Genomic DNA, 24,904 nt, shown 5'->3' on the forward strand with positions numbered 1-24,904 from the left:
TCACATATTTTATCAAGATTTTGATTTTGATAATATTTCAATGAAGTTCCAGTCAATCTTTTATTTACTGGGGAAAAACCGGTATAATTTTTACATAACAAACCATTAAATATTTGCCAGACTTGTAATTCGAAATCGTAGCCTAGGGATTCGGTCATGCCAATATATAATCTTCTATGTGATCCATCATCTTTAGTTAGTTCTTGTTTCTCTAATAATAATTCTGGAATTAATTTTGGGTAAGATAAATGCATGAATAAAACGTCTGGAATAGATATAGAATCGTTATTGGGGAATTCGTTGTTATTTTGGAACAAAACCTGATATGTCAAACCGTTTTCAAAATTTTGATAATCAATTATTGGATCATATTGGCCTAGAGCCTTTGCATTAAATTTTTCATTTTCGTCGTGATAACCGATCCATTTGAATTTCTTTTGGAGCTGATAGTAAGGTAGATTTAAAGTAAAAGCGGAAGCTATAAAGGTTTCTTTGTCACCTTCGCCAGCAGAGCCCTGAGTAAATAGAGGATAATAATAAGTTGGGCCAAAGACGTTATAATATAGAGATAACAATAGAGTTTTGACGTGTTTCTTTTTATTGACTAGTAACATGCCAGATTCCGAAGTTGGATTGGGCAAAGTGTTATTTAAATCATGAAAGTTTGCGTCCTTTAGAGTATCGATTTGATTTAACTCCTTATCAGGAAATTTTGTTTTGTAATAATTTAAGTTTCTTATTATTTTTTTTTCAAATGAGATACCAGCGATATCGTACCAATTAGGATTAGTTGTTCTTGCCCAATAATCAGGCCAAATTACTAGACCTGTTTTCAAAAAAGGCTTTGAAATGAACAAAGAATCAACTTTTTTAGTTGGAAAATTATCGGCATCGATGAATAAAATGTTTTCGAAATCTGATATTAAGAGAGCCAAGTTTTTATATTGATAACCCTTGAGTGGAATGTCATTCATTGTGAAAATTGAGATATCAAGTTTTTTGTATAATAGATTGCAATGAGCATTCAAAGTTGGCAAAACGGTTTCGCAAAAGTCTTGATCATAATCCTCTTCGGTTGCAATAAAGACCTCAACTGGAGTAGTTGAGTTGGTTAGTCTCAATTGGGTTATACTTAGAAGAGCTAGCCAGCTGTATTTTCCACCACCAACATAGACAATACCATTTTGAATTTTGTTGTTAGTATTATCATCATGACGAGAAGAGGTCTTTTTTTCTTTATCAAGTGGTCCGAAAACTGAGTTGGTAGATGATTTGGCAAAGTCCAAGTACTGCTGGTGGTTTTGTTTTAGATTGAGCAATTGGTTGTAGTCAATCTGAAGCAAGTTGGATAGGTAATCGTAGGAAAATACAAAATCATCAGTGTCAAACAACTCTTTTGATTTTTGGTTGTTGATGTAGGTATCCAATGGAGGGCAGGTAGGTTTCGCCTGTACAATTTGATCCAAGACCCAGTTGAAGACGCCTGTGTCGTCGTTGAGAATGTTTTTGTAACTAACCTCACGAGTGTTGTCCCTGTACAACTCAGAGAGAAACTTGTCCCTGTATTCGTAGTAGCTGAAGAGAGTGGAGGTGGAGTCGCTGGGGTCCTGTGGGACCCTGCTCAGGAACAAGGAAAAGCAGCAGTAGACAAACACAAGAGTGAGAAACACCTTGAGGAACCTTCTTTTAGAAAGCGGAGGCATGATGGAGCATCTGGAGAAGAGGAAGAGGAAGCAAAAGCAGCAGAGGAAGAAGAAGGTGGAGATGGTGAAGAAGAAGAAGAAGAAGAAGAAGAAGAAGAGAAAAGAAGAGAAGAGGTGATGAGATGCAAGTGCTGGTGAGACCACGCGTATGGCTCTTGAAGTGAACAGCTCAGAGCACAGAACCAGCTCTTCTTCTGCTTCTGCTTCTTCTTCTTCTTCTGCTTCACCATCTCCACCTTCTTCATCTCCATCAGGTTGCTCTGCTTTATCTTCACTCCTTCTGTCATGTCTGCTGCTTTATTGTCCTCACCCTCCTCTATCCAGGACAGAACCTTGGAGTTCCAACAGTGCGTCAACAACTTCAACAGAATCAACAAGCAACAGAACCATCCCCAGACCATTGCCTCCAACAAGAACTACAATAAGTCTGAGTTCTCTTCCAGAGCCTCTCAAATAGCTAAGGACATAGCTCACACCACTGATCTTCTCGCCAAACTCGCTTTGATCGCAAAGAAGAAATCCTTCTTTGATGATCGACCCATCGAAATCGCTGAATTGACCTACGTTATCAAACAAGATATCTTCAAAATTGAGAAATCCTTGAAGAGCTTGCAACAGTTTATAAATAGTAGCAATAATCTATCCAACGAGACCATAAACAGAAACAACCCTCCGCTGTCTCAAATTTCTCTATATTCAAAAAATGTTTTAAACTTGTTGAATTCAAAATTCAAAAATGTTAGTGGAGAATTTAAATCAGTTTTGGAAGTCAGACAACAAAACGAAATTTCCTCCAAAAATAAGAAAAATCAATTTTTGGGCCATATTAATAACCAAAATCTTTTAGGTCCAAATAATAATAATAATAATAATAATCAACCTCAAATACAGAACCAAAATCAAAATCAAAATCAAATCCAGAAAAATGGTATAATACAGAACCAATCAAACAACAATAAACCTTCAATTGCTTCCTTACAGCTTGGTCAAAGTCTTATATCTGAAAATCCCTTCTTATCTTCAACCTTACAAGATCAAGAAAATTACAGTAATTCTCATAATAATGATGACTTCTTGACTATAAACGATCAATCTCAAACTTTGACTTTGCTTGAAGAACAAAATTCCCAATATCTACAAGAAAGAAACAGAGCAGTTGAAACCATAGAATCAACCATAAACGAAGTTGGTAATTTATTTCAACAATTAGCTACAATGGTTCAAGAACAAGGTGAATCAATTCAAAGAATCGATCAAAATGTCGACGATATATCTTTGAATATCCAAGGTGCTCACAGAGAACTACTTAAATACTATACTAGCATTTCAAATAACAAATGGTTAGTTTTTAAAATCTTTGCAATATTAATTGTTTTCTTCTTGCTATGGGTCTTAGTGTCCTAATTATTCAAACCTCGTATTTTTCATTCTCTTCATTTGTTTTTTATTTTTTTTCATCTTTATTTCCTTTACCGATGTGCTTTTTCTGTTTTATATCACCTATATATATTTATTTCTTATTTTCAATTCCTTAAAGCTTTTTAACTTTTTATATAAAAAGTCTAATTTAGTAATATATTTTATATATTTCATTTTTATTTTTTAATAACACATTAATAAATGAAGATAAGGACTATAATAATTCTAAATTCTACAATCTACAATCTATAATTTATAATTATAGTTATAATTAAAAGAAAAATGAATAATTTTATTAATTGCACATTATAATATAGAAAAAATCTTAAAAATTACATAAAATTTTGACATAATTAATGAAGTAACACAATCCATTCAATGTTATAATATAATTGAATCAGAAAAATAAAGTGAAATGAAATAATAGAAACAAGAAAAAGTAAATGGAAATTTTATAAGTAAATGATTCAAATCAAATCAAGCTATCAATATAGTATAATACAATAGGAAAAAAATCAAAAAAACCCAAGAAAAACAGCATAAAAAACAGAAGCAAACCGATATTCTTTTTTGTTCTAAATTTGTGAATTGTGCACTTTGTTACTTCATTAAATTAATCAGAATTTTCATCAAAACAATACATTCTAACAACACCTGCTTCATCACCACTTGCCAATCTACTATCACTTAAATCCACACATGTAACACTTTGAGTATGTCCAGTTAATGTATGCATGCATTTACCAGATTGTAGATCCCAGACTTTAACCAATCGATCATGAGCTCCACTAACGATTCTAAATGTATCAGCAGCGATTGACCAGACTCCTTCAAGATGACCAAATTGGGTTCTAACACATTTTCCCTTTCCGTTGTTAGCTTTAAAATCCCACAATTTAATTGTATTATCTAAAGAAGAAGTTAGCATATGGCTTGGAAGTTTATCAAGAAATTCTTTGGGGATAACCGTATCAACAATATCATTATTTTCGCTTTCATCACTGCTTTCGCTCATATCATTATCAACAATACTATTGTTAATATTATCAATTTGCAATCTGTTCCTATTATTGAAAGTGCTGTCGACTGAAAATTGAGAAGAAGATTTTGAGTCATCGTCTTCACCCTCACTGTCTGGTTTGTCCTCGGTGATATTATCTTTGATGGTTAAGGGTATAACAGTTTGAACTTGACCGATATGGCCACGTAAGCCACCTTGGAATACTTTTATACAGTTATTTGTCTTTAAATCCCAAATTCTTATGGTTGTATCATCGCTACAACTGAAGATTGTATTTGAAGCAGGATGGATCTTAACACAGTTGACAAAATCAGTATGACCTCTTAGTGTATGGCAGATTCTTGTTTCAACATGCCAGACTTTTATAGTGCAATCTGCGGAACCACTGACAATAATTTTATTTTTATAGGAATCTATGGATAAGATTGAGTCAGTATGACCTCTATAAGTTGAGATGCAAGTACCCAAATGATAATTCCAAACTTTTATGGTTGAATCTAGAGAGCCAGTGATTAGTTTTGAATCGTCGAATTTTAGACACCTAACACCTTTATTGTGACCAATTAGAGTTCTGATTAATTTGCCAGATTTAATATCCCAAATTTTGACTGTTGAGTCATAAGAGCCAGTGATTAAAATTTTGTGGTTTAATTGCAAAGATAGAATACCATCTTGATGGCCTCTGAATTCTTTTATTTTGAAGATACCCTTTCTCCAGTTTCTTTCGACTTTAAATCTTTCAGAGTAGACAGTTTTCCAAGGTCTTGTCTTTCTGATTAGTTTTATCTTTTTAGGTTGCTTTTGCAAGAGATTGGAGGAAGAAGACAAATCATGCAATAAAGTGGAGTTTTCAAGAGATCTTTTTTTGGAGAAAGAAGCAATTGTGGCTGCTGTGGCGGATTGAGAGGAGTCTGAGCCTGAAGACAAAGAGTCGTTGTTGAGTTCAGTGATCTTTGGAGAGTTTTGGGATGAAAGAGGATTTTTTTGGAGCTGTTGGTTGTTTGAGACATATTGCACTTGGTCATATTGTCTTGCTCTTTTCATATGCATTAAAGGCAAACCCCATCCACAGTTGGGGCATTTTCTATCGATGTGCTGTTTACACATATGGTGCCAAACTTGGTCGTCATCAGCTAATCTTTTCCAGTTTTTGGAGACTTGAGCAGCGTTGCAAAGAGAAGCGCAGTCGAGATAGGATAGAATTTTCAAGGAGATTTGGACTGGTAAGGTTGAAATAAAGTCGATTTTGATTAGATTTGAAATTTCTTCGCTGATGTAACTCAATTGATAGAAGCAGCACATTGAAAGAATTCCTTGTAAAATTAGATTTTTCTGCTTAGATGGAGCAGCAGAAAAGATTGACCAAATGTGAGAAATGTTTTGTTTGTCATTGTGATCCAAAGATTCCAAATTTTTCTGAATTTCAATTAGTTTAGCTTGATCAGCTTGTTTGTTGCAATTGATTTCAGGGTTGTGTCTGTAGCAATATTTGTGATAATTGTCAAAAGAGTTACTAGGCGGTTGACTTTTTGGTCTAAGAGCAGTGAGACTGTTGAGAGCAGGAGTCTTGTTGATCTTTTTATTGTTGGTATTGATGATGGTTTCAGAAGCATTTTGATCGATATAGGCGGTAGCTGTAGTCGTAGAAATGGAATCTGTAATAAGTTTGTCCTTCTCATGGTTATGAATAATCTGGGAGGTAAGGTCTTCTTTGGAGTTGGCAGCAGGAATATGCTTTGTTAGAAATGGAGTTATTATTGAAGAATCGGTTGGCTTTAATTTCGACTTTGATTTTGATTTTGACTTTAGTTTCGATTTTGATTTTGGTCTGATCTTTGAAGTTGAGTTTGAGCTGGAGCTTGAGTCGTTGGAATCGTTGGAATCGTTAGCAGCTGAGAGCTCACTGGAAAAGTCACTGGCTCTGATGATGTCCATCAAATTGAGCTGTTTCTCATAATGGGGCTTCTGGAGGGTGTTATGAAGATCAGTCTGAAGGGAGGGAGAGCCAAGAGCCTCCTGGTCAGCAGAAAGAGCGTTGTGCTTGTGGTTGTCGTCAAAGGGTCCTAAGTCCATGGTGATGAGAGCGAAGAGAAGCACTGAAAAGAGGCAGACGCAGCAGAAGAAGCAGACGCAGCTGGGGATGGCCGCAGAAATATCCAATATATATAATGGACGATAGCCAGGTGCTTTCGCGTGCCGATCGCGCAATCCGTGGCTGCTCCACACCGGTGGTCTCTTCACGCCACAGCATCTCATACCCGCCCAGCTGTGGCGTAATGGCTGCTGCGTGATTATGCGACCCATAGTGGTGGTTGTGGTGGGTGTGAGGAAGGCGAAAAGAACACCGTACAAATAAGGAGAAAGAATCACAATTAAACGATAAGGCAAAATCGACAGAAGAAGGAACTTGGAGAACTTGCAGAACGTGAAGAACTGGGGAAAACTATATGGAAATTTTATAAAACAATTGTAAAAGAGCTTGTCTTCTGAGTGGACTATTAAACTCAGGTGGTACTGAAGGAAAACGAATTTGAGTGGATAAAAGTGAATGAAAACGAATTGAACAATGAAGTAAAACTGAACTTAAAAACAATAGCGAAAGAAAAAAATAGTAACCAAAGAGCTTGGATATTTGAAAAAACATATTAAAGCGAAGGGTAAAAAATGCCAAAGATATCTTTCAAAGATAAAATAAACGAAAAAATAAGAGAACCTTAAAGGAAACTTTAAGGAAATTTAAAGAATATTCAAAGAAAACTTAAAGGACAATTTCAATATCAAATTCATCTGACGAATCTTCATTGTAATTAATGTCGGAAAATCTTCTTTTTTTTGAATTAGTATTACTATTGTTATTAATTTTATGATTAATGGGGTTAATGGGATTAATGTTGATGAAGTTTTTGGGAGTTGGTGGATAAATAATCGATTCACAAGAGCTTACTGAAGAGTCCTTGGAATGATACGAAGATGATGACGACAATGGTAATGGACTTGGTGTTAATAAAAAAGGGTAATCTGTTTGATTATTAATTAAATTGAGTGAATACGAATTGCTGTAATCATAGATATTGCTAATATCATCATTATTGTCGTAATTATAGCTGGAGTCATAGGAATAGTCGTCAATGGCTGTTCTTGTATTGATTTTTAATCCACATTTTGGTTTATTAGTATTTTCTTCTTTTTTATTACCATTATCAGTATTTAGATTATTGTTATCATTATTGTTATTATTATTGTTATTATTATTGTTATTATTATTGTTATTATTATTGTTATTATTATTGTTATTGATATTATTATCATTTAAAAGAAACGATGGTAATAAATTATCATAGTTTAAATTATTGATACCAGTAGGAATACTACTGTCTTGAAAATTATTGTATTCTTCAACCATATTGATAAGTGTCTTATTTATTGTTTTTATTGTTATTATTATTACTATTGGGAATAGTAGTTGTAGTAGTATTTGTATATTATATCTCTTTGATCAATATTTAGTTGACGAAAACCTCATCTTTTATTAACTTTTTGGGCTGATTGCAATATCTAACCTATTCCAAATTAAAATCCTGCTGCTAGCTCGTTTTTGATATCTCAAAGTCTTGCTTGAATTTATCTATATTCCAAGTTTTTTTCTATATTTTACTGTTTGATAAATTTTCTTAATGCGAGAAAAAGAAAATTCAAAAAAGGAAAGATTAAAGCTAAATTTTTCTACTTGTTTTTTATTTTTTTCTTATTTTTGTTTATTTTTTCAACTTTTTTCAACTTTTTTCCAAATTTTTTGTTTAGTTCACCTGTTTTTTACTTATTGATTTTGCTTCAAGCAAATTTAAATTTAAAACGAACCTGCAAAATGATTTATCACTTTTTTCTCTGCTGTTTTGAGACTGTTAGATAGTATGCAATAAATATTCCGATTAGTATTACAGTCTTTCAATCCTGCAATCCTATTATCTTTTCCTTTTTTACTCTCTAATGCAACTCTATTATCTCGCTGCCTGATAAATTGCTTTTCTGTTGTTTACAAATAGTTGGGAATAAGGATAAATCAAAGAGTTTTTCAATCATTCACTTGCACTGATATCGGTGTTTAAACTAATTTGGCCTATGCACATCTGTTCAAAAAATACAAAAAAAAGGACAGTGTAGCATAAAACATCTAGATTACCTACACCTATGGCTCCGATCAAATTCATCTACACTGTATATACATTTATTTGGACTATGGAAGCACTCCAAACACAGGTCCTGCTGCCATAAAGGGTCCAGCTGCTTCCTCCAGACAATGCTCTGCTCCATCGTTTCGTTTGAGCCTAAAACCTCCACATCCAAAGACCGTAATTGCGTTCTAGACCAAATTTCCTGGGCTCTAATCCGGGGTATTCTCCAGCTCCAAAACTGTAAGAAATACTGGAGAAACACCCAAAGCCTGCTCACCTTCTTTTTTTCCAGCTCCTCCTTTTTGCTTCTTTACTGTGCCCTCTCTCGTCCTTCACCACGCAATGGCTTTTACTGGATGAGAAATTGCCCTGTTCAACACTCTCCAACGCAACACTTGCAATATCTCGAAATCTCGCTGGTCCAAGTGGAATACCACCATACCATCTGGTAACAACACATAACACGTTATATATCTTACAGTTCTCTACCACTTTCGATATCTTGTACCCAGAGCCTGATTCACCACAGTCAAAGTAGCCTTGCCTAATATCCCTGAACTTATTGCTGGCTTCATCAAATTTTCCTGTTCTCCACGCAAACATCGTCGGATGTGTAGATTGAGCTATTTTTGGATTCTCATTTTTCAAATCACTTAGCAAGTGTGTAATTTCATTTTCGTCTTTTAATTTTACCGAAAATCCTTGGAACTTAGACTTTTTATCAGTTAAAATGTTCGAAAATGACCAAATTCTTTTTCCCTCACTAAATTTGTTCCTAGTAGTCAGGGAAAAATGAATAAGTCGTTTTATTATCATTGTGGTTTGTTTTATTTTTATCCCATATGAATGTCTGAACAAAAAATCCACAAAATATATTATATGTTATGTATTATACTATATCATACATCACTTTTACTTCCTTCTGATAATAACCTCTTCCTAATTTTATTCCTCTCTCTTCTCTCTCTTTCTTTGAAAACGGAAATGACAGCGTTCTCCAATTCAAAAGCCAGCACCATGGATGTCTGCCAATGACCTGGTTTTTCTGCTTACTGGCTTATTTATCAACCAATAGTGGTTCGTTCACGCCCCCATTATTGTCAAAAGTATGATAGTTCTGGTTAATGGTAAAAGAGTCAGTCTCTGAAAGACGAAATGGCTCCTCAAGTGAAGAAAACTGCAAAAGTGAGCAAGACTCGTCACAAGAGTCCTATAGTAAGCAAAGAATAGCTCAACGAAGTACTGAAAAAATTGGGCCCAAACGCCACCATCAAAGAAAACACCAAAACCCTCCTACACGGACACCCTCCAGAAGCTAAAACAATAAATATAATTGACGACAATGCTGGTACAATCAGTAACAACAATGATGATACAATGATGAACAACAGTGCTGATACAATCGAAATATGTTGTGAAGCTGCCGGATGTCTACATTTGACGCCTGTCGGTCCCTCGGTATCTGTTACCGGTCTGCTCCTGTGACGCTCTGTGATCTAACCCAGCTCCTTATAAAACGGGCTGGCGATCTCTTCTACGTTCTTCTTTCCTATATACTTCTTTACCTTAATATATTATCATGGATTCGCTACAACAGTTTTCATTTTGGGCAAATCTATTTTTTTCTCCTAACCTCATTTTGGGTTCTAGCTTTGATGAGCAATTGTAGTTCAAATGACCCCCTGCACTATTAGGGCTATTTTTTTTAGCTAATCAGAATAGCAAATAAGACAATTATCTAACAGATTACATGCATATCAATGCACTTACATGCACATTACTTGAATTGCGCAGATTGTATATATCTCTAAAAACGAAAACCTCAATATATATTTGAGGTACTTTGCTCTGTTTTTTTCGAGCAATAAATATTCTTGATATTACTTACATCCTAAAAAACTTATTTAAATCAAAATTTTAAATGGTTGCCAACGACAGACAAAATCTATTGGACGGATTGCCACCTCACATCCTTGACGCCATTTTCACCAAACTCTGTTGGCCAAACATTGTTATTTGTCTCCTCGACCAATCCACTAGTTAAAACAACTTCTTTGCAACTTATCTTTAAAAACATCAAACTAAAGTCTCACCTTCCTGGTCGTTATCTTCGTATTATAAATGACCAAATCACTCCCAATCATATCCTAACATTGTCACTGGCAGATGCTGCAGTGTTTAATGAATATTTCAATAGGTATTCCAGAAATATATATCTTAATATGATGCTTTCAAACCCAAACTTAATAGACCAATATCAAAATATGTTTTCAGTGTTAGGTCTGATCAAAAAATTGTCAATTTTCCTTCGATCAAACTTATATTCTGAGGTTCTCGCAACGCCTTCTAAATTCAATACGGTTTCAGATTTGAAAACATTTATATCATTAATCAAAAATGTGATGCTTTCACAAAGAAAATCACTAGAAACAATAGAATTTAATTATGATAACATCAAACAGTCCAGCAATGCCATATGTCCTGCATTGCATTATCAAACCAACACACCTGATTATCCTGAAGAATATAAAATTGAACTTCAGTTGTTATTTGCAGATGAATATGTCAACAATAATTCGTTCAAGTTTACTACACTAGAATTGAAAGGAGTGTGCTTTTCTAAAATGAATTCCGGTGTGCTAAAACTGATGGATTTAAAACATCTCAAATTGGCAAACAGCAGCTGTCCCAGTTTGAAGAATATCCAATTCTCTGACACAATCGAGTATTTGGATTTATCACACAATGGAATTGCAACTATAAAAAATGTGAAATTCCCTACAAACTTGGTTACTTTGAAGTTGTGTTTCAATAAAATAAAATCGTTCCAAAATTTCAACCAGTGTGACAAATTGGTCCAAATAATGCTAAATAACAACTCCATTATGAAGATTAATAATGTTTCCAAGTTTAAAGATATAAAGCAGCTTTATTTAAAAATCAATTCTATCAAATCAATCGCAAATCTAAATGCATTATCGAATTTGGAGGAATTATATCTTTCACATAATTTGGTCAGCAACATTGCAGAACTTAGAGGATTACCAAATTTAAAAATCTTAGATATATCTAATAATCCTATTGATAATTTTAATAACGCATTTGCAGATATTCCCAAATTGGAAAAATTAAATATGTGTGAAAGTATGATTAGGAGTATTGGAAAACCTGCTTCCAAATTGCTAAACTTAAAGAGCATTACGTTGTGCCATAACTTTATATCAAAAATTGGAAATTTTAACCAAATGATTAATCTCAGAAATATAGATTTAGGAAGTAATAGGATTGAAAAAATCGAGCAACTAGACAACTTAGCCCAACTTTCATTTTTAGGTCTTTGTGAAAACAAAATAAAGATTGTTGAAAACATTGAGAGTTTAGGCAATTTACGCCATATCAATTTATCAGACAACAACATATCTGAGTTTAAGCTCACAAAAAAAGGCAAATTTTTGGAAAAATTAGCTATATTGGGTCTACGTAATAATAAAATAACAGAAATAAACAATTTAAAGTGTTTAAAGAATTTGAAGCATTTGGATCTATCAATAAACCAAATTAAAACATTAATACTATTGAAAGAATTGAATAGTTGTGCCATTATGAGGTTAGAGGGCAATGAAATAGAAAAAATTGAACAAGACAAACCAAATTATTTTGCAATCAATTGGATTTTCAATGATTGCATTTTCAATGATTGCATTTTCAATGATTGCATTTTCAATGATTGCATTTTCAATGCAATGTTTAAAAAGCAGCCCAGTTTAGTGCCTGAAGACAAACATGATATGATGTTGGATTTAAGATCAAACCGTTTAAAAAGCACTCAAGGGCTATCACAATGGAGCAATATTACTCACCTGAAGTTGCCTGATACAATTATACAAATTAGTTCAGATGTTATAACATTGCCAAACACTAAAGAAATCAAATACGAGCTGCCAGCTTCGAATTCCTTATTTAGATTGAATCAGTTAAGAGCTCAAGCTCCAAATTTAAAAATTGATTTCTATAGAGAAGCACTATGGTACATACCAGTTAAATAGCTAAATAGTTGAAATGTTAGTAATTATGGTTTCTTCAACGAAAGTTCGATCCATTAAAACCTGGAAGAAAGCCAATCTCAAAGTGCCAAATCATGCAATTGGTACTCTTGTTAGATCCTGATAGACCACTTTATGATAAGAAACATTTCTGATTTCTCGTTTTGTGATTCTTGTTGGTTTGATTGCAGTTGTATCAGTTGCTGTATCCATCGTAACTTGAACATTTAAATCCTGATCCCATTCTACCAATACCCTGATAATGAACCATTATCCAGGTTTTCAGGCCAGCACTTCGCAAATCGTAACCGTGATTTTCCTTTGTTTTTTTTAGGGAACACACGTTTGGATTTAAGCATGGCCAGTGGAGGTCCGGATGTATAAGGTGTAGAAATTCAAAGAAAGTTGCATTTACAAGAACGCGTTTTGTTTTTCCGCTCATTGGAGCGGCAAAGGATGGGATCCGTTGTTGAAAAACAAAAGATGGTGTAAAAGCCGTTCATCTCCACTGGTTCCTTTTATCTGAATCAACTCATTTTAATTTCAAAATGCAAGCAGTAAATGCTTCCTATGCTCACTTGAAATCTCTAATTGAAAACAACATCGTCAATGACCTTCCCTTGGACAGAGAAATTGAATCAGAGATTAGTAAAAATATTCTCATTCTAAATAATCTATTGATCAATTCTTATCAAAGTAACTCAATTACTGCTTTGCTTGTTAACCAGTTCCAACTCAAATATAATCTAGAAATATTAAACACTGTTTTCATCCTTTTTAATTCAAGTGATTTCATCAAATCTTCAACAAGATTCTTGAATCTAATTAACGGTTTACAAAAAATCGAAAACTTTAATAACAATATCCCATTATACAATATTTTAACCAATTCATTAAACACTATAATTAATTTGTTTTTGTTTAATCCAATTTTAGATTTAAGAAAATCAAAAGTTTTATCCTCAATTTTCTCAATTCAAGCAACCTATATTAGCGCCAATAATAACAATAATAACAACCTCAATAATGTCTTGAATCAATTCAAATGTTTACAGTTTATTGACACAGAATCGATTCTAAGCTATCAAACTCAAATTTTCGACCACTTAAATAACAACCACACCGAAAATGAACAAGACTTTTTGAGAATTTTATTCAAAAATCAAAATGTCAAAATCCAATTTCAAAGAAACTTATTCCAGTCCTTTTTTGAGTACAACGTATCTCTACTTCCAGAATATTATTCCAAAATCGGGCTTCAACATCTTTTATCATTTTTTGGATTCAACGAAAAGAACAAAAAAATCTTCAATGAAAAATTCAATATCAACATAGACTTTGATATCGTTCTTTTCATATCCAAAATGATCAATGATGGTCGTCTTCAAGGCAAGATTGACCAACCAAGAGATCTTTTACTGTTTGAGCAAGATTTGGATACCAACAGAGACTACGGCACTTTCATTCTCGACTGGCAAAAAAACAAAATTGGCCTGTTTTTTATTAATCTTGAAGACATAATTGCAAAAATTGAAGCCAGCTACGAGATAACTGCTGTTTCTGCTTCAAATCCTGCTCCAAATCCTGCTCCACCTTCAACGGCTTTGTAAAATAAATTAGGCGCCTGTGGCGCGTGAATACCACGTGAGCATTTATAAAATATTTCTCGTTTTTTTTTGATGTTTATGTTCCCATTTTTTTAGCAATAGCAGTTTTTTTGATTTAAATTTAATGGTTTGATATTTATTCAAAGTATTTTCTTTTGTATTTTATATCTAGATTCTTTAAATCTTATATTTTGTTTTATTTAATTTTATTTCACTTCTTTGGTTTTTTATATTTTTCTACTTTTTTTAAAGATATTTGGCATTCATTTCTTTCATCTTTACAAAATATTAAAATATCAAAATATCAAAATATTAAGAAGTAAACTACACCTACACCTAAATCACAATGGACGACATTTCATTATCTGACAGTGAATTACCATTACCAAAACAAAATAAAGATAAAGTATACAGCTTATCAATCGATGAGGTAGATGATAATCCCGATGAATTAATAGATTTAAGAGGTCAGGGAAGATATTTTGGTAATTCCGAGGATTCTGCTAATCTTATAATATGCTCGGTTTGCCATGAGCCTGGTCATATGAGAGCAAGTTGTAAATCGGTTATTTGCCATTCATGTGGAATGCTTAATGATCATTACACTCAACATTGCTTAAAAACTTCGGTTTGCACCAACTGTGGTGAAAAAGGCCATTTTAGAAACAAATGTACAAAACAACAAAGAAGAATTTATTGCAATAAATGCGATTCAAGACACCATAATAGTGATAGATGCCCTTTAATCTGGAGAAGTTATATTGTAACAAATAAACACAATGAAAAGGTCTTGCCAATGGTTTTAAACATTTATTGCTACAATTGCGCTAAAAAGGGCCATTATGGTGATGACTGTGATTTAAAGAGAAATTCAAAGGTTCCAAACACTGATGGAAGCGCTTTTTCGGGTGATAATTTACCGGGGGTTTTAAGAGATAAATATTGGACTGCTTTGAAGAAAAGAAACTATGATGATTATAATTATCATGATGATTATAATACCAATGACTATAACAACTTTGACTATGCTGACGATTTTTTCAATAATTTTCAATCTCTACCAACCCCCATCTCTCCAGCATATCTGTCAAATAAAAGGACTAAATTTGATAAATCTAATCTTCCCACAAAACCTTTATCGTCTAGAATTAAACAAAATATTAATAATAATAATAATAGTAATAACATTGAAATTGATTATGGATCTAATGATTTTGCTCAAACAGTTTCACAAAACTCAAAAAATAAAAACAAAAATAAAAACAAAAAAGCTAAGAAAAATGAAACTCAAAATAAATCTAAAAAAATTGAAGTTAGCATAAGGACGCAAGCTAATAGAAGACTAAGAACTCCATCAAATAACAATAATAATAATAATAGTAATTACAAAATGCCAACGTCTTCAACTTTTAATTTTCAACCAAAAAACAACCCTTATATGGCTCCTACAATGTATGATTCTTATCAGAATCCTCCAAATTCCTTTAATGGTGGATATCAACAACAATACTCGAATAATAATTCAAATTTCAACCAAAGCTATAACTCAAATCAGAACATGAACTATAATTCAAATTACAACTCGAATTACAACTCGAATTACAACTCTGGCTACAATTCTAATCCTAATATTAATTCCAATACCAGATACAACAATCAAAACTCGTATAGCCAGACAAATAAGAAAACAGGGTTTTTGCCTCCACCAGGTCCCAGAAATTTGAACCCAAAAAGAAATAACTATAACCAAGGTATGAAACCTTCAAGAAGTGGCAGATTATAACAGATAAATAACACAAGTGATAAACTTTTTTTCATTTCATTTCAAATTTTAATTTTGCATTAACCATTTGACGAACTGTGAGATATCTTAATCATCTGATTGATTCAAGGTTTCTTATTACTTAATTGAATTAAGTCCATTTATATATTGCTTTTTGTCTCATTTTGTTGCAAAGCTGTATCAATATGATCTGAAGCTAATGCATCGTCAGAACTAAAACTTCTTTGGAAACCTTTCGCCCAAATAAGACAATTTCACTACTAATCATAACGATTATTATTAGTATTGAACCTTTGCACTTTCTGCTTATGAGTTGTCTTCATTTAGGATAAAAGTTGTTTTTAACAGCAAATTATGGAAAAATACTTTTTTTTGAAAATTATAACTAATGTTAATATAAATACAAAGCAATATATTTTGAAAATATACTCCTAATTGATTTTGATTTTTTAATCTGGCTACCGGTCTGGTATCTGTAGTACTTCCCTTGATGCAAATTTATCGCTCGTCATTTTGGAACAACATTTTGTAAATTGTTATTTGTTTTAAAAAATACCAAAAAGTTAATCCTTTTTCTTCAATCTATGGTTGCCAATCTGAAAAATAGTTCAATTGTTTCATTAGTAGTTTGGTTATGCTTTCAAAAGAAAATAGTTTTCCCTTTCAAACATCGGCGCTTTTAAGTTTTAAATCAGGGTTTTTAAATTCCCTTTTCGATATTTATTCTAAATCTGTAGTTTCAATCGCCCGTAAACACCAACTTCTACATTTCATGCTCGAGTACCCAACTTGTTTTCAGCATCTTCTTCTCTTGTCTTGAGTTTGATTCAAACGTAGTCATTGAAGTCGGATGCAGGATGTTTACTTCCTGCATCCATTCAGAGCAGGCATGCCGGGTAACTTTTCCGACTGGAGCTCGTCAGATAAAGTTGGAGCTTCAAAGTGGCAACTGAAAGTTCTCTTCACCAACACTGAATCACTACAGTTAACCACCACAAGAGCGAATTGAAGCGTTGTCTGTGGAATTGTTGTTTTGTTTGTTCTTTTTTGCATTTTTTTCTTATAATATTAAGTGTATCTTGTCATGGCATTAACGTCTGCTGCTCCATATTTGGCTTTGCTACAGGAGGATGATCCAACCTTAAAATCTTACTCATTGACTTCACTAAATGGCATTGTTGATCAATTATGGCCTGAGATTTCCAACAACTTGGCTGAAATCGAGGAACTATACGAAGATGAGTCCTTCAAAGATAGAGAACTAGCTGCTTTGATAGCCTCCAAAGTTTACTACAATTTGGATGTATATGACTTGGCTGTCAAATATGCCTTGGTCGCTGGTGGCAAGTTTGATATTACTGAAAAGTCAGAATTTGCTGAAACTATAATCTCCAAGGCTGTTGAAACCTACATTAAATTATCTCAAAAGGCTTTCACTTATCCTGAGAAATCGATTTCAATCGATAAAAATTTAATTAAAATTGTCGAAAAGATGACTGAAAATTGTTGTGCTAAAAATGAATGGAAGTTGGCCTTGGGTATTGCTCTAGAAAGTTATAGATACGATGTTATAGAGTCAATTATTTCTAAACAATTTGACGCTGCAAATGAGGAAGCAGCTTTATCCTTAATCAATTACGTTGTCTCCACATGTTCAAGCACAATCATTGACAATAAACTCTTTAGATTTCATGTTTTACGAAACATATTACATTATGCCTTGAACAAAGATATTAACGATTACGTTTTATTTTCAAAACTCATTATCCAACTAAATGATTATCAATTGGCTATCAACATCATCTACTCTTTACTACTTAAAAAGGAAAAAAGCAAAAATTTGGTTGCTTATCAAATTGCTTTTGATTTAGTTCAATCAGCTTCTCAACAGTTACTAGATGGCGCAATTGAATCTATAAACGAGCATCCAGATCAAGAATTTCAAAAAATTAAAAAAATTTTAACCGGTGTTCCAACTTGTGATTTCAATATTACCTTTTTGTATAAAAATGACCATACTGACAATAAAATTTTGGATAAATCAAAGGCAGTTTTAGATGGAAAAAGTTCAATCTATCACAATGCTTTAACGTTTCAAAACGCATTCATGCATTGTGGTACAACTAACGATCAGTTTATTAGAAATAATTTGGATTGGTTGGCAAAAGCAAGAAATTGGTCAAAATTTTCTGCTGCTGCTGCTTTAGGAGTTATTCACAAAGGTAATCTATCTCAGGGTAAAACCATATTAGAGCCTTATTTACCAGAAAAAGGCGGTTCTGCTTACTCTCAAGGTGGTTCTCTTTATGGTTTAGGTCTTGTCTTTGCAGGCCATGGTCGAGAAATTCTTAATTATATTAGAAAACATATTGTTTCTGGTGCAAACTCAAACGAAGAAGATGTTGTTTCTCATGGTGCATGTTTAGGTGTCGGTGTTGCTGGCATGGCTAGTAGTAATCTCATTACTTATGATAGATTGAAAAATGTTTTATTTTCAGAATCCGCTACATCTGGTGAAGCTGCTGCTATATCAATGGGTTTAGTGATGTTAGGATCTGGAGATCCCGAATCTTTGACTGAAATGCTTGAATATGCTGAACAAACACAACATGAAAACATTGTTAGAGGGTTGGCTATGGGAATTGCTCTTTTGAACTACGGAAGAGAAATAGAAGCAGATAAAATAATAGATACATTACTTGATCATCAAAACTATCATTTACGTTATGGTGGTGCTTTTACAATTGCATTAGCATATTGTGGAACTGGCTCAAATAGTGCTGTCAAAAAACTTTTACATGTTGCTGTTTCCGATTCTAGTGATGACGTTAGAAGAGCTTCCGTCATTGCTTTGGGCTTTGTTTTATTAAGAGAATATACCACAGTACCAACAATTGTTGAATTGTTATCCGAATCTCACAATCCTCATGTCCGTTACGGTACTGCAATGGCTTTAGGCATTTCATGTGCTGGAAGGGGTTATGCTCCAGCTATTGAGGTTTTAGAACCTTTATCAAAGGATCCTGTGGATTTTGTTCGTCAAGGTGCTTTAATTGCAATGTCTATGATTTTAATTCAACAAAATGAAAAAACTTTCCCTAAAGTTAAAGAAATTAAAGAACTTTTTTCAACTTATTTATCAAATAAACAAATGAGTATTGTTAGATTTGGTTCTGCCATTGCTCATGGTATTATTGATGCTGGTGGTCAAAATGTTACTATCCAATTGGAAAATAATCAAACTGGAACTTTGAATATGAAAGCAATTGTTGGTTTAGCTGTATTTGTTCAATATTGGTACTGGTTCCCGCTAACTCATTTCCTTTCTTTATCATTTCAACCAACTTCAATTATTGGCGTTAGAGAAGATTTGAAAATACCCAAGTTTGAAATAAACTGTCACACAAAACAGGAGATCTTTGATTATCCTCCAGCTTTCCAAGAGAAAACTGGAAAAGTTTTAGAAAAAGTTGAAAAAGCAGTTCTTTCAACCACTGTAAAAGCTAATGTTAGAGCAAAATTAAATAAAGCCAAAAAGGAAAGAGAAGGTGACAAAAAAGAAAAAGATATTGAATTGAAAGAAAAAGAAACTGCCAAAAAGGAAATTTTGGTTGAAAAAATGGATATAGATGATGAAAAAGTAAAACTACCAACCAAAGATGGAACAGAACAACTAGAAACAGATATAACATCATCTGAAGATGAACAAATAACCACAGTTCGTTTTACTAAGGATGCTTATAAAATTCAAAATATGACAAGGGTGTTACCTCAACAGTTGAAATATATTTCATTTGACAAAGAAGGTAGATTTGTTCCAATTAGAAAGTTTAGAGGAAATGATGGTGTTGTTATTTTGGTCGATAAACAACCAGGTGAAAAATGCCAATTTAACAGAACCGTGAGACAAATTTATGACACTGAAGCCCCAATTCCTGAACCTTTTATATTGTCTAAAGAAGATATGTTGGTTGAATCAGATTGAACGTAAAATTTGACTATAAATAAACGTAAATTCTATATATGTATAGGTTTTTATCACAATAGAACAAAATTTTAATTGTATGACCTGTCATTGAAAAAAAGCCAGTAATTATAATGTTCTGTAATATAAAATCATTGTTACATTTTTTCTCCACTGCCTATAGTTAGCAATTCTTTCACAATTATAGTCGAATTTAATTTGAATGATATTATACCAAATTTATTAGAGCCTTTGAAATAGAAAACTGGTTTGAAATTCTCCAACAATAAAATTCGATCTACTATGATGTTAAAACAAACATATGAAATTTGTTACAAATTGAAAATAAAAATTACCTATAATATTACATTAACCAAAAATAACCCACGCTATTAAACTTTTTCAAAATAAATTTACTTAAATCTTGAAAATGCAGGAGCAAATAGGTCAGTTTCTTCTTCAACATTCTTCGATTCCAATTTCTTTTGACGCAATTCTTTTTCTCTTTTCAAGTTTCTTTCCAAACGAACTCTACGTTGATCAATAACATTATTATTCTTTTTACGCAAGTGACGACGCACAGCTGAGATTCTTCCTCTTGACTCTTTCTTAGCTTCTGGTTGGCCTTCTTTTTTAGCTGTTTCGCCAGTTAGTTTAGCCAAATAGTCCTTTTTAAGTTTTATGGTATCTCTAGCCTTCTTACCAACAAGACCAAGACTGAAAGGATCGTAAGCAATTAAATCTGGAGATAGTTTATTCAACAAAGAAGTTACTTCTTTATCTTTACGCTGTTCTGATGTTTCATATGGATTAGCTTCCAATGCATCAAAGTTGGCTTCACCAGAGCCAGGTATGATCAAGGAGGATATACCATCATTATGACCCACTCCAAGAATATCTTCGAATGGAACATATCTAACTGTTTGAATTTGAGAGCCAGGAATTAAATGATTCATATATGGAGATTTTTGACGAGTTTTGAGTATGTCCTTCCAGACAGTTACATGAGGACCCCATCCTATACTCAAGAGGCCAGTGTCTGATATATCTAAAGAATTTGCAGGAGTTGGAGTGTAGTATGATTCCATTTCTTTCAAGTTGGATAGCTTCCTTATATCCCATATTTTCAAACTTTTATCGGCACCAGAGCATGCCATATATCTACCATCTCTAGATACAGCAAGAGATCTTACAGGACCTCGACAGACTTGAAGTTTTGCAACTGGAGTTGAAGAATTGGGAATCCATAAAGTGACCTGACCATTAGCATGCCCAAGATTTATTACAGCATTCCAGGGGTTTTGTCTCATCGAAACTGTTGGTCCTAATTTTGTTCTAAATTCTGAAACCATTTCACCAGTGGAAACGTCGTGGTATTTGAGAAATCCGGTATTACCAGCAGATACCAAAAGAAAGTGGTAAGGCAAGAAATCTAAACTGGTTGCTTCTATATGCTGGCTTAATCTGTGCAATTCAACACCTTCTTTATTATACACAAAAGTATACTTCTTTTGAGCTACTGCAAAATATTGTTCATTATGAAAGTATTTCACTGCATTTACGGTCTCATTTAGATGTAACTCACAATCTAGAGTCCCCTGTCGCCAGTCCATAGAGGCTACATGTCCTTTCTTTCCACCAATCAACAATTTTCTACCATTGGTTGTATAATCCAAAGTATATGGCCCAAATTCATTTAGTTTCAAGGCGAAGGCTTTATTTGCAGTTCCAACATCGACGTTTTCTTTGATCTCCTTTTGAGTGAAATTGTATGTTTTTTCTAGACCTTCTGCTTCAAGATAACCAGCTTCTTCTGTTAGAAGTAATCTTTGCTCTTTGGCAATAATCTCTTCATCCTTTAATCTTTTGTAATGTTTTTTACTGTGAACATTTTTATTGAATTCTTTTTTCTTCTCTTTCTTTACTCCCGAAAAAGGTGTTTCGGAAGCATATCTGATCACAGTGGAGTCCTTTATGATTTTTTGCTTTGCAACCATTATCGTACAACTAAATGATCTGAAATATAATTTCAGAAGCCAAAGTTTTGAGATTAAATTTTTCAATTCAACTAAAAAAAAAATAATGAACCCATTGCGGTGGTCTCTCTAAAAAAGGAAACTTCAAAAAATATAAAAGCTTTTTTTGATTTTTCGATGGTTGAAGAATTACACAAAAAGAGGAGCATAGAGCTTTGATTTTGCTCAGTTCAGTGAATTCAAGATGAGTATTGTTTTTATTTCTTCTGTTAATTGAGCTACACTGCTGTTTTCTACGGCTCTATATTATACAGCTCAGCAATGGCAATATCACAAAGCCCACGAAAAAGGTTTCTTCGTCGAAGATCCACTCCTCATTCCCAAGGAAGTGTTTCCAATAAATCTATTCAAATTTTGTCTGCAAGTTTGGATAACAACGACAAAAATAACCACTTAAAAACTGATAGTGATAGTGGTGATCATTTTATATCAGAGAAAAAGATCTCGGTAATTGACAATAACTTGGATAGTGAAAACTTTGATATAAAAAATGCAGAACTTCATTTGGTTAAAAGTTTAGATTCAAACAGTTCAAAAAGAAAAAAACTATTTGAAGTCAGAAATGAGAACGTTGAGAATGTTGAACTAGTTCGAACAAAATCTGAGAGTTCTTATCACAAAGAGTCCATAATTGCTGATGAAGACTTGAACATGCTTCTTAATTATTTCAATTTAGAAAGAAGAACTCAAGAAAAGGATTTCATACCAAATAATAATCAAACTGATCAAGAAAATGTTAATCCAAAGGAAAAGAGAAAACATTTTATTGATAAAGTTGTTGATGAAAGTAATTGTGCACCAAAAAAAGTTTCAAAAGTAATTGAAGAAGAACCACTAAAAGAAATTATTAATAATGGTCCTGAAAAAATTAACGCTTCTGAAAAATTGATAAAAAACGATGAAAATCTCAAAATAGCTAACACTAATAATCTAAAAATAACACAATTAAGACTCAGAGATAGAATTTCTTATTTTTTTGGCTTTAAAAAAACTGAAAATAAAAAGACTGTGGGTCCTATTCTTACTGGCACTGAAAAAGACAACGAAGAAGACTCAATAGATGATTCAGATAAAGAATCAAATTTTTCTTTTAAAAATTCTTCACTTAGACATAATAAAACCAAACAAGCTGGAAACTTTGCTAATTTACCTGCGTTGTTTGAGAATAATGAAGAAAAATTGCATAAAGAAGCTCACTTGTTTAAGTATATCAAATTTCCTTCCTCAAAATTAGTTTTGTTGGATAATGCCAATAGAGATTCATTTATAACTCAATCACTAATAATTAAAAACAACTTGAATGGAGTATATTGTTTAGGTTTTCCTTGGGTTGTTTGGAATGATTAGTAAGTCATACTTCAAACTCACCCTTAAACTCTTTTTTTAGCTCATTATATTTTAGAAACTTTACTGACTGTTGATAACTATATTTATCCAGCTTGTGTGAAGACTGTGGATCAAGACCAACGACGTCTGCGACAACAACATTCATTAATGTTAACAGTTCGCTGAAGACTAAAAGAAAATTGCATGCAGAGGAAACGATAGAAACAAAAAAGGTATGAATATCTCACTTGAAATTAATCTTACTGATAATCAATTTCTAACAATTTGTACAGGATTTAGATTTTTTCATTCAAAAGCAAAAAAAATTAGTCAATCATAAAAAATTTCATTTGCACATTTTTAGAACTCATATTAAACCAAGAAGAACAGAACCAAGGTTAAATGGCTCTGGTACAATAATTTTTCAAATTAATGACGGACTTGAATTTTCATTTTGGAAAAAAATTCTACAAATAATTTTAGAAGACAAGTTATTTGGCCCTTTGACAGCACAAAATCAAGAATCTATATGTGGAATATCATGGAAAAATAAAAAATTGTATTCTATATGTTCGTTATGGCTTTATCCAAATGGTCAATATAGTAATGAAAAAGTAATAAAACTTTGTGAAGATATTAAAGACCTACTTCCAGATGATTTAAAACCCTTTATTGATTCTGCAAGATACGTTCATAACAATACACTTGAAATTGATGTGTTGTACAATGAATGCTAATTTGGGTTAGTATTTTTTTCATTTTTATCGATTATAAAAATTGAAGATTTCAATAGATAATATTTATTGCTTAAAGAAAGATATGATAGCTTTTTGAAACATGTAAGAATATAGACTTTAAAAAAACTGTTCTGGGATACTGATTGTTAATTTTAAAAAAAAATTAATATTTTCAACTCCATTTATCATCATTTTTTTCTATTTGTTCTTTGATGAACTTTTCTTCTTGCTGTAATATTTTTTCATATTCCAGAATTTCAGACGAATCTGTAGAGTCCTTTCTGACGGATTGTTGTTGATTTCTTAGTTTATTCCATGAAGACTCCTCTTGGGTAGGACTGTTATTAGATTTTCTAATTCTTTCCCAAGAAGTTAAACTGTTATCTTCTGAATCACCAGCATTTGATAGTCTGTCTTCGCTGATAGACAACCCAAGTTTTGCAATATCAGACTGATCAATATGTTTATATTTTTCGTTTAGTGCTTCTTTCGAAAAAACTTTGTGAGGTTCATCGAAACTTTTGGTGTTTCTCTTTAATCCTAACATATCATCATTGTTGAGAAACGTACTTTTCCGAAAATTTTTATCATAAAGACGTCTGGGATCTTTGATAACAGAACTTGGATCCTCTATTGTACGTTCGTAGTATTTTTTCCAACCAAAAGCACCATATGGGGGTAAATGCTTTATAATTTTATGAATCTTTGCATCTTCAGGATAATTCTGGAGCTCAAGTCTCCTGCAATATCTTGCTCCATAGTTTCCACTGAACATCATGTTAAAAAGTCCAATCAAAATACCCACTTTCAAATTAGCACCTTTGGCGCTTCCAGTTCTAAAGTACTTGAGAGCAAATGGCGATGAGAAACCACCTATAAACCCAGCCCAACCAAAGCCAACAGTATAGCTTGCAACTTTTGCATAGACTCTTGCCAAAGTAACCCTTTCATCAACTGTTAGTGTTTTCTCAATATCGTAGAATGCAATGGCCTTTCTAAGGGCTTCTTGAGCAACATCGTTTGAACCAATTGAGTCAGATTGCAGGATTCTTTGGCCAACTTCAACCATTGTAGAATCAGATTTGAGAAATTT

General features: G+C 32.9%; 12 protein-coding genes across 12 annotated transcripts; 6 read left to right on the top strand and 6 right to left on the bottom strand.

Moving 5' to 3' along the window:
- Positions 1-83: 83 nt before the first annotated feature.
- Positions 84-1,409, bottom strand: ASCRUDRAFT_25292 (alpha-mannosyltransferase; the record flags this gene model as incomplete). The annotated part of the gene is made up of 2 exons (XM_020189888.1): positions 84-265; positions 335-1,409. Coding segments are annotated over 2 exons (1,257 nt in total), but the record flags the coding sequence as incomplete, so codon positions are not given.
- Positions 1,410-1,948: 539 nt separating this feature from the next.
- On the top strand, positions 1,949-3,235 carry SED5 (t-SNARE syntaxin). Its single transcript, XM_020193809.1, has one exon. The coding sequence runs from the start codon at positions 1,989-1,991 to the stop codon at positions 3,105-3,107; it is 1,119 nt and encodes a 372-aa protein (XP_020045536.1). The 5' UTR covers positions 1,949-1,988; the 3' UTR covers positions 3,108-3,235.
- Positions 3,236-3,750: 515 nt separating this feature from the next.
- Positions 3,751-5,646, bottom strand: MET30 (ubiquitin-binding SDF ubiquitin ligase complex subunit MET30; the record flags this gene model as incomplete). Its single annotated transcript, XM_020190046.1, has 2 exons — positions 3,751-4,915; positions 5,069-5,646. Coding segments are annotated over 2 exons (1,743 nt in total), but the record flags the coding sequence as incomplete, so codon positions are not given.
- Positions 5,647-6,901: 1,255 nt separating this feature from the next.
- On the bottom strand, positions 6,902-7,546 carry ASCRUDRAFT_9627 (uncharacterized protein; the record flags this gene model as incomplete). The annotated part of the gene is made up of 1 exon (XM_020195204.1): positions 6,902-7,546. The coding sequence occupies one exon, from the start codon at positions 7,544-7,546 to the stop codon at positions 6,902-6,904; it is 645 nt and encodes a 214-aa protein (XP_020045538.1).
- A 1,129-nt stretch (positions 7,547-8,675) lies between these two features.
- On the bottom strand, positions 8,676-9,062 carry ASCRUDRAFT_23808 (uncharacterized protein; the record flags this gene model as incomplete). Its single annotated transcript, XM_020189806.1, has 1 exon — positions 8,676-9,062. A coding segment is annotated over one exon (387 nt), but the record flags the coding sequence as incomplete, so codon positions are not given.
- A 1,104-nt stretch (positions 9,063-10,166) lies between these two features.
- On the top strand, positions 10,167-12,657 carry ASCRUDRAFT_77311 (leucine-rich repeat domain-containing protein). Its single transcript, XM_020193810.1, has one exon. It carries the CDS (start codon positions 10,580-10,582, stop codon positions 12,359-12,361), a length of 1,782 nt encoding a protein of 593 aa, XP_020045540.1. The 5' UTR covers positions 10,167-10,579; the 3' UTR covers positions 12,362-12,657.
- Positions 12,658-12,906: 249 nt separating this feature from the next.
- ASCRUDRAFT_9629 (uncharacterized protein) lies at positions 12,907-13,968 on the top strand (the record flags this gene model as incomplete). The annotated part of the gene is made up of 1 exon (XM_020195205.1): positions 12,907-13,968. The coding sequence occupies one exon, from the start codon at positions 12,907-12,909 to the stop codon at positions 13,966-13,968; it is 1,062 nt and encodes a 353-aa protein (XP_020045541.1).
- Positions 13,969-14,311: 343 nt separating this feature from the next.
- AIR2 (TRAMP complex RNA-binding subunit) lies at positions 14,312-14,950 on the top strand (the record flags this gene model as incomplete). The annotated part of the gene is made up of 1 exon (XM_020190820.1): positions 14,312-14,950. A coding segment is annotated over one exon (639 nt), but the record flags the coding sequence as incomplete, so codon positions are not given.
- Positions 14,951-16,730: 1,780 nt separating this feature from the next.
- RPN2 (proteasome regulatory particle base subunit RPN2) lies at positions 16,731-19,910 on the top strand. The gene has a single exon (XM_020193811.1). It carries the CDS (start codon positions 16,833-16,835, stop codon positions 19,731-19,733), a length of 2,901 nt encoding a protein of 966 aa, XP_020045543.1. The 5' UTR covers positions 16,731-16,832; the 3' UTR covers positions 19,734-19,910.
- A 215-nt stretch (positions 19,911-20,125) lies between these two features.
- Positions 20,126-21,709, bottom strand: UTP7 (Utp7p; the record flags this gene model as incomplete). The annotated part of the gene is made up of 1 exon (XM_020190804.1): positions 20,126-21,709. The coding sequence occupies one exon, from the start codon at positions 21,707-21,709 to the stop codon at positions 20,126-20,128; it is 1,584 nt and encodes a 527-aa protein (XP_020045544.1).
- A 300-nt stretch (positions 21,710-22,009) lies between these two features.
- Positions 22,010-23,811, top strand: ASCRUDRAFT_71955 (uncharacterized protein; the record flags this gene model as incomplete). Its single annotated transcript, XM_020192011.1, has 3 exons — positions 22,010-23,094; positions 23,187-23,307; positions 23,368-23,811. The coding sequence occupies 3 exons, from the start codon at positions 22,010-22,012 to the stop codon at positions 23,809-23,811; spliced, it is 1,650 nt and encodes a 549-aa protein (XP_020045545.1).
- Positions 23,812-23,983: 172 nt separating this feature from the next.
- Positions 23,984-24,880, bottom strand: RCI37 (Rci37p; the record flags this gene model as incomplete). Its single annotated transcript, XM_020195206.1, has 1 exon — positions 23,984-24,880. One exon carries the CDS (start codon positions 24,878-24,880, stop codon positions 23,984-23,986), a length of 897 nt encoding a protein of 298 aa, XP_020045546.1.
- Between the last annotated feature and the right edge of the window lie 24 nt (positions 24,881-24,904).

The sequence above is a fragment of the Ascoidea rubescens genome (genome assembly GCF_001661345.1).
Source record: "Ascoidea rubescens DSM 1968 unplaced genomic scaffold ASCRUscaffold_13, whole genome shotgun sequence".
Lineage (NCBI taxonomy): Eukaryota > Fungi > Ascomycota > Saccharomycetes > Ascoideales > Ascoideaceae > Ascoidea > Ascoidea rubescens.

Bases quoted from the DNA above. Each gene is read 5' to 3' on its own strand.
- SED5 (XM_020193809.1), top strand. From the start codon at position 1,989: ATGTCTGCTGCTTTATTGTCCTCACCCTCCTCTATCCAGGACAGAACC.
- ASCRUDRAFT_77311 (XM_020193810.1), top strand. From the start codon at position 10,580: ATGTTTTCAGTGTTAGGTCTGATCAAAAAATTGTCAATTTTCCTTCGA.
- RPN2 (XM_020193811.1), top strand. From the start codon at position 16,833: ATGGCATTAACGTCTGCTGCTCCATATTTGGCTTTGCTACAGGAGGAT.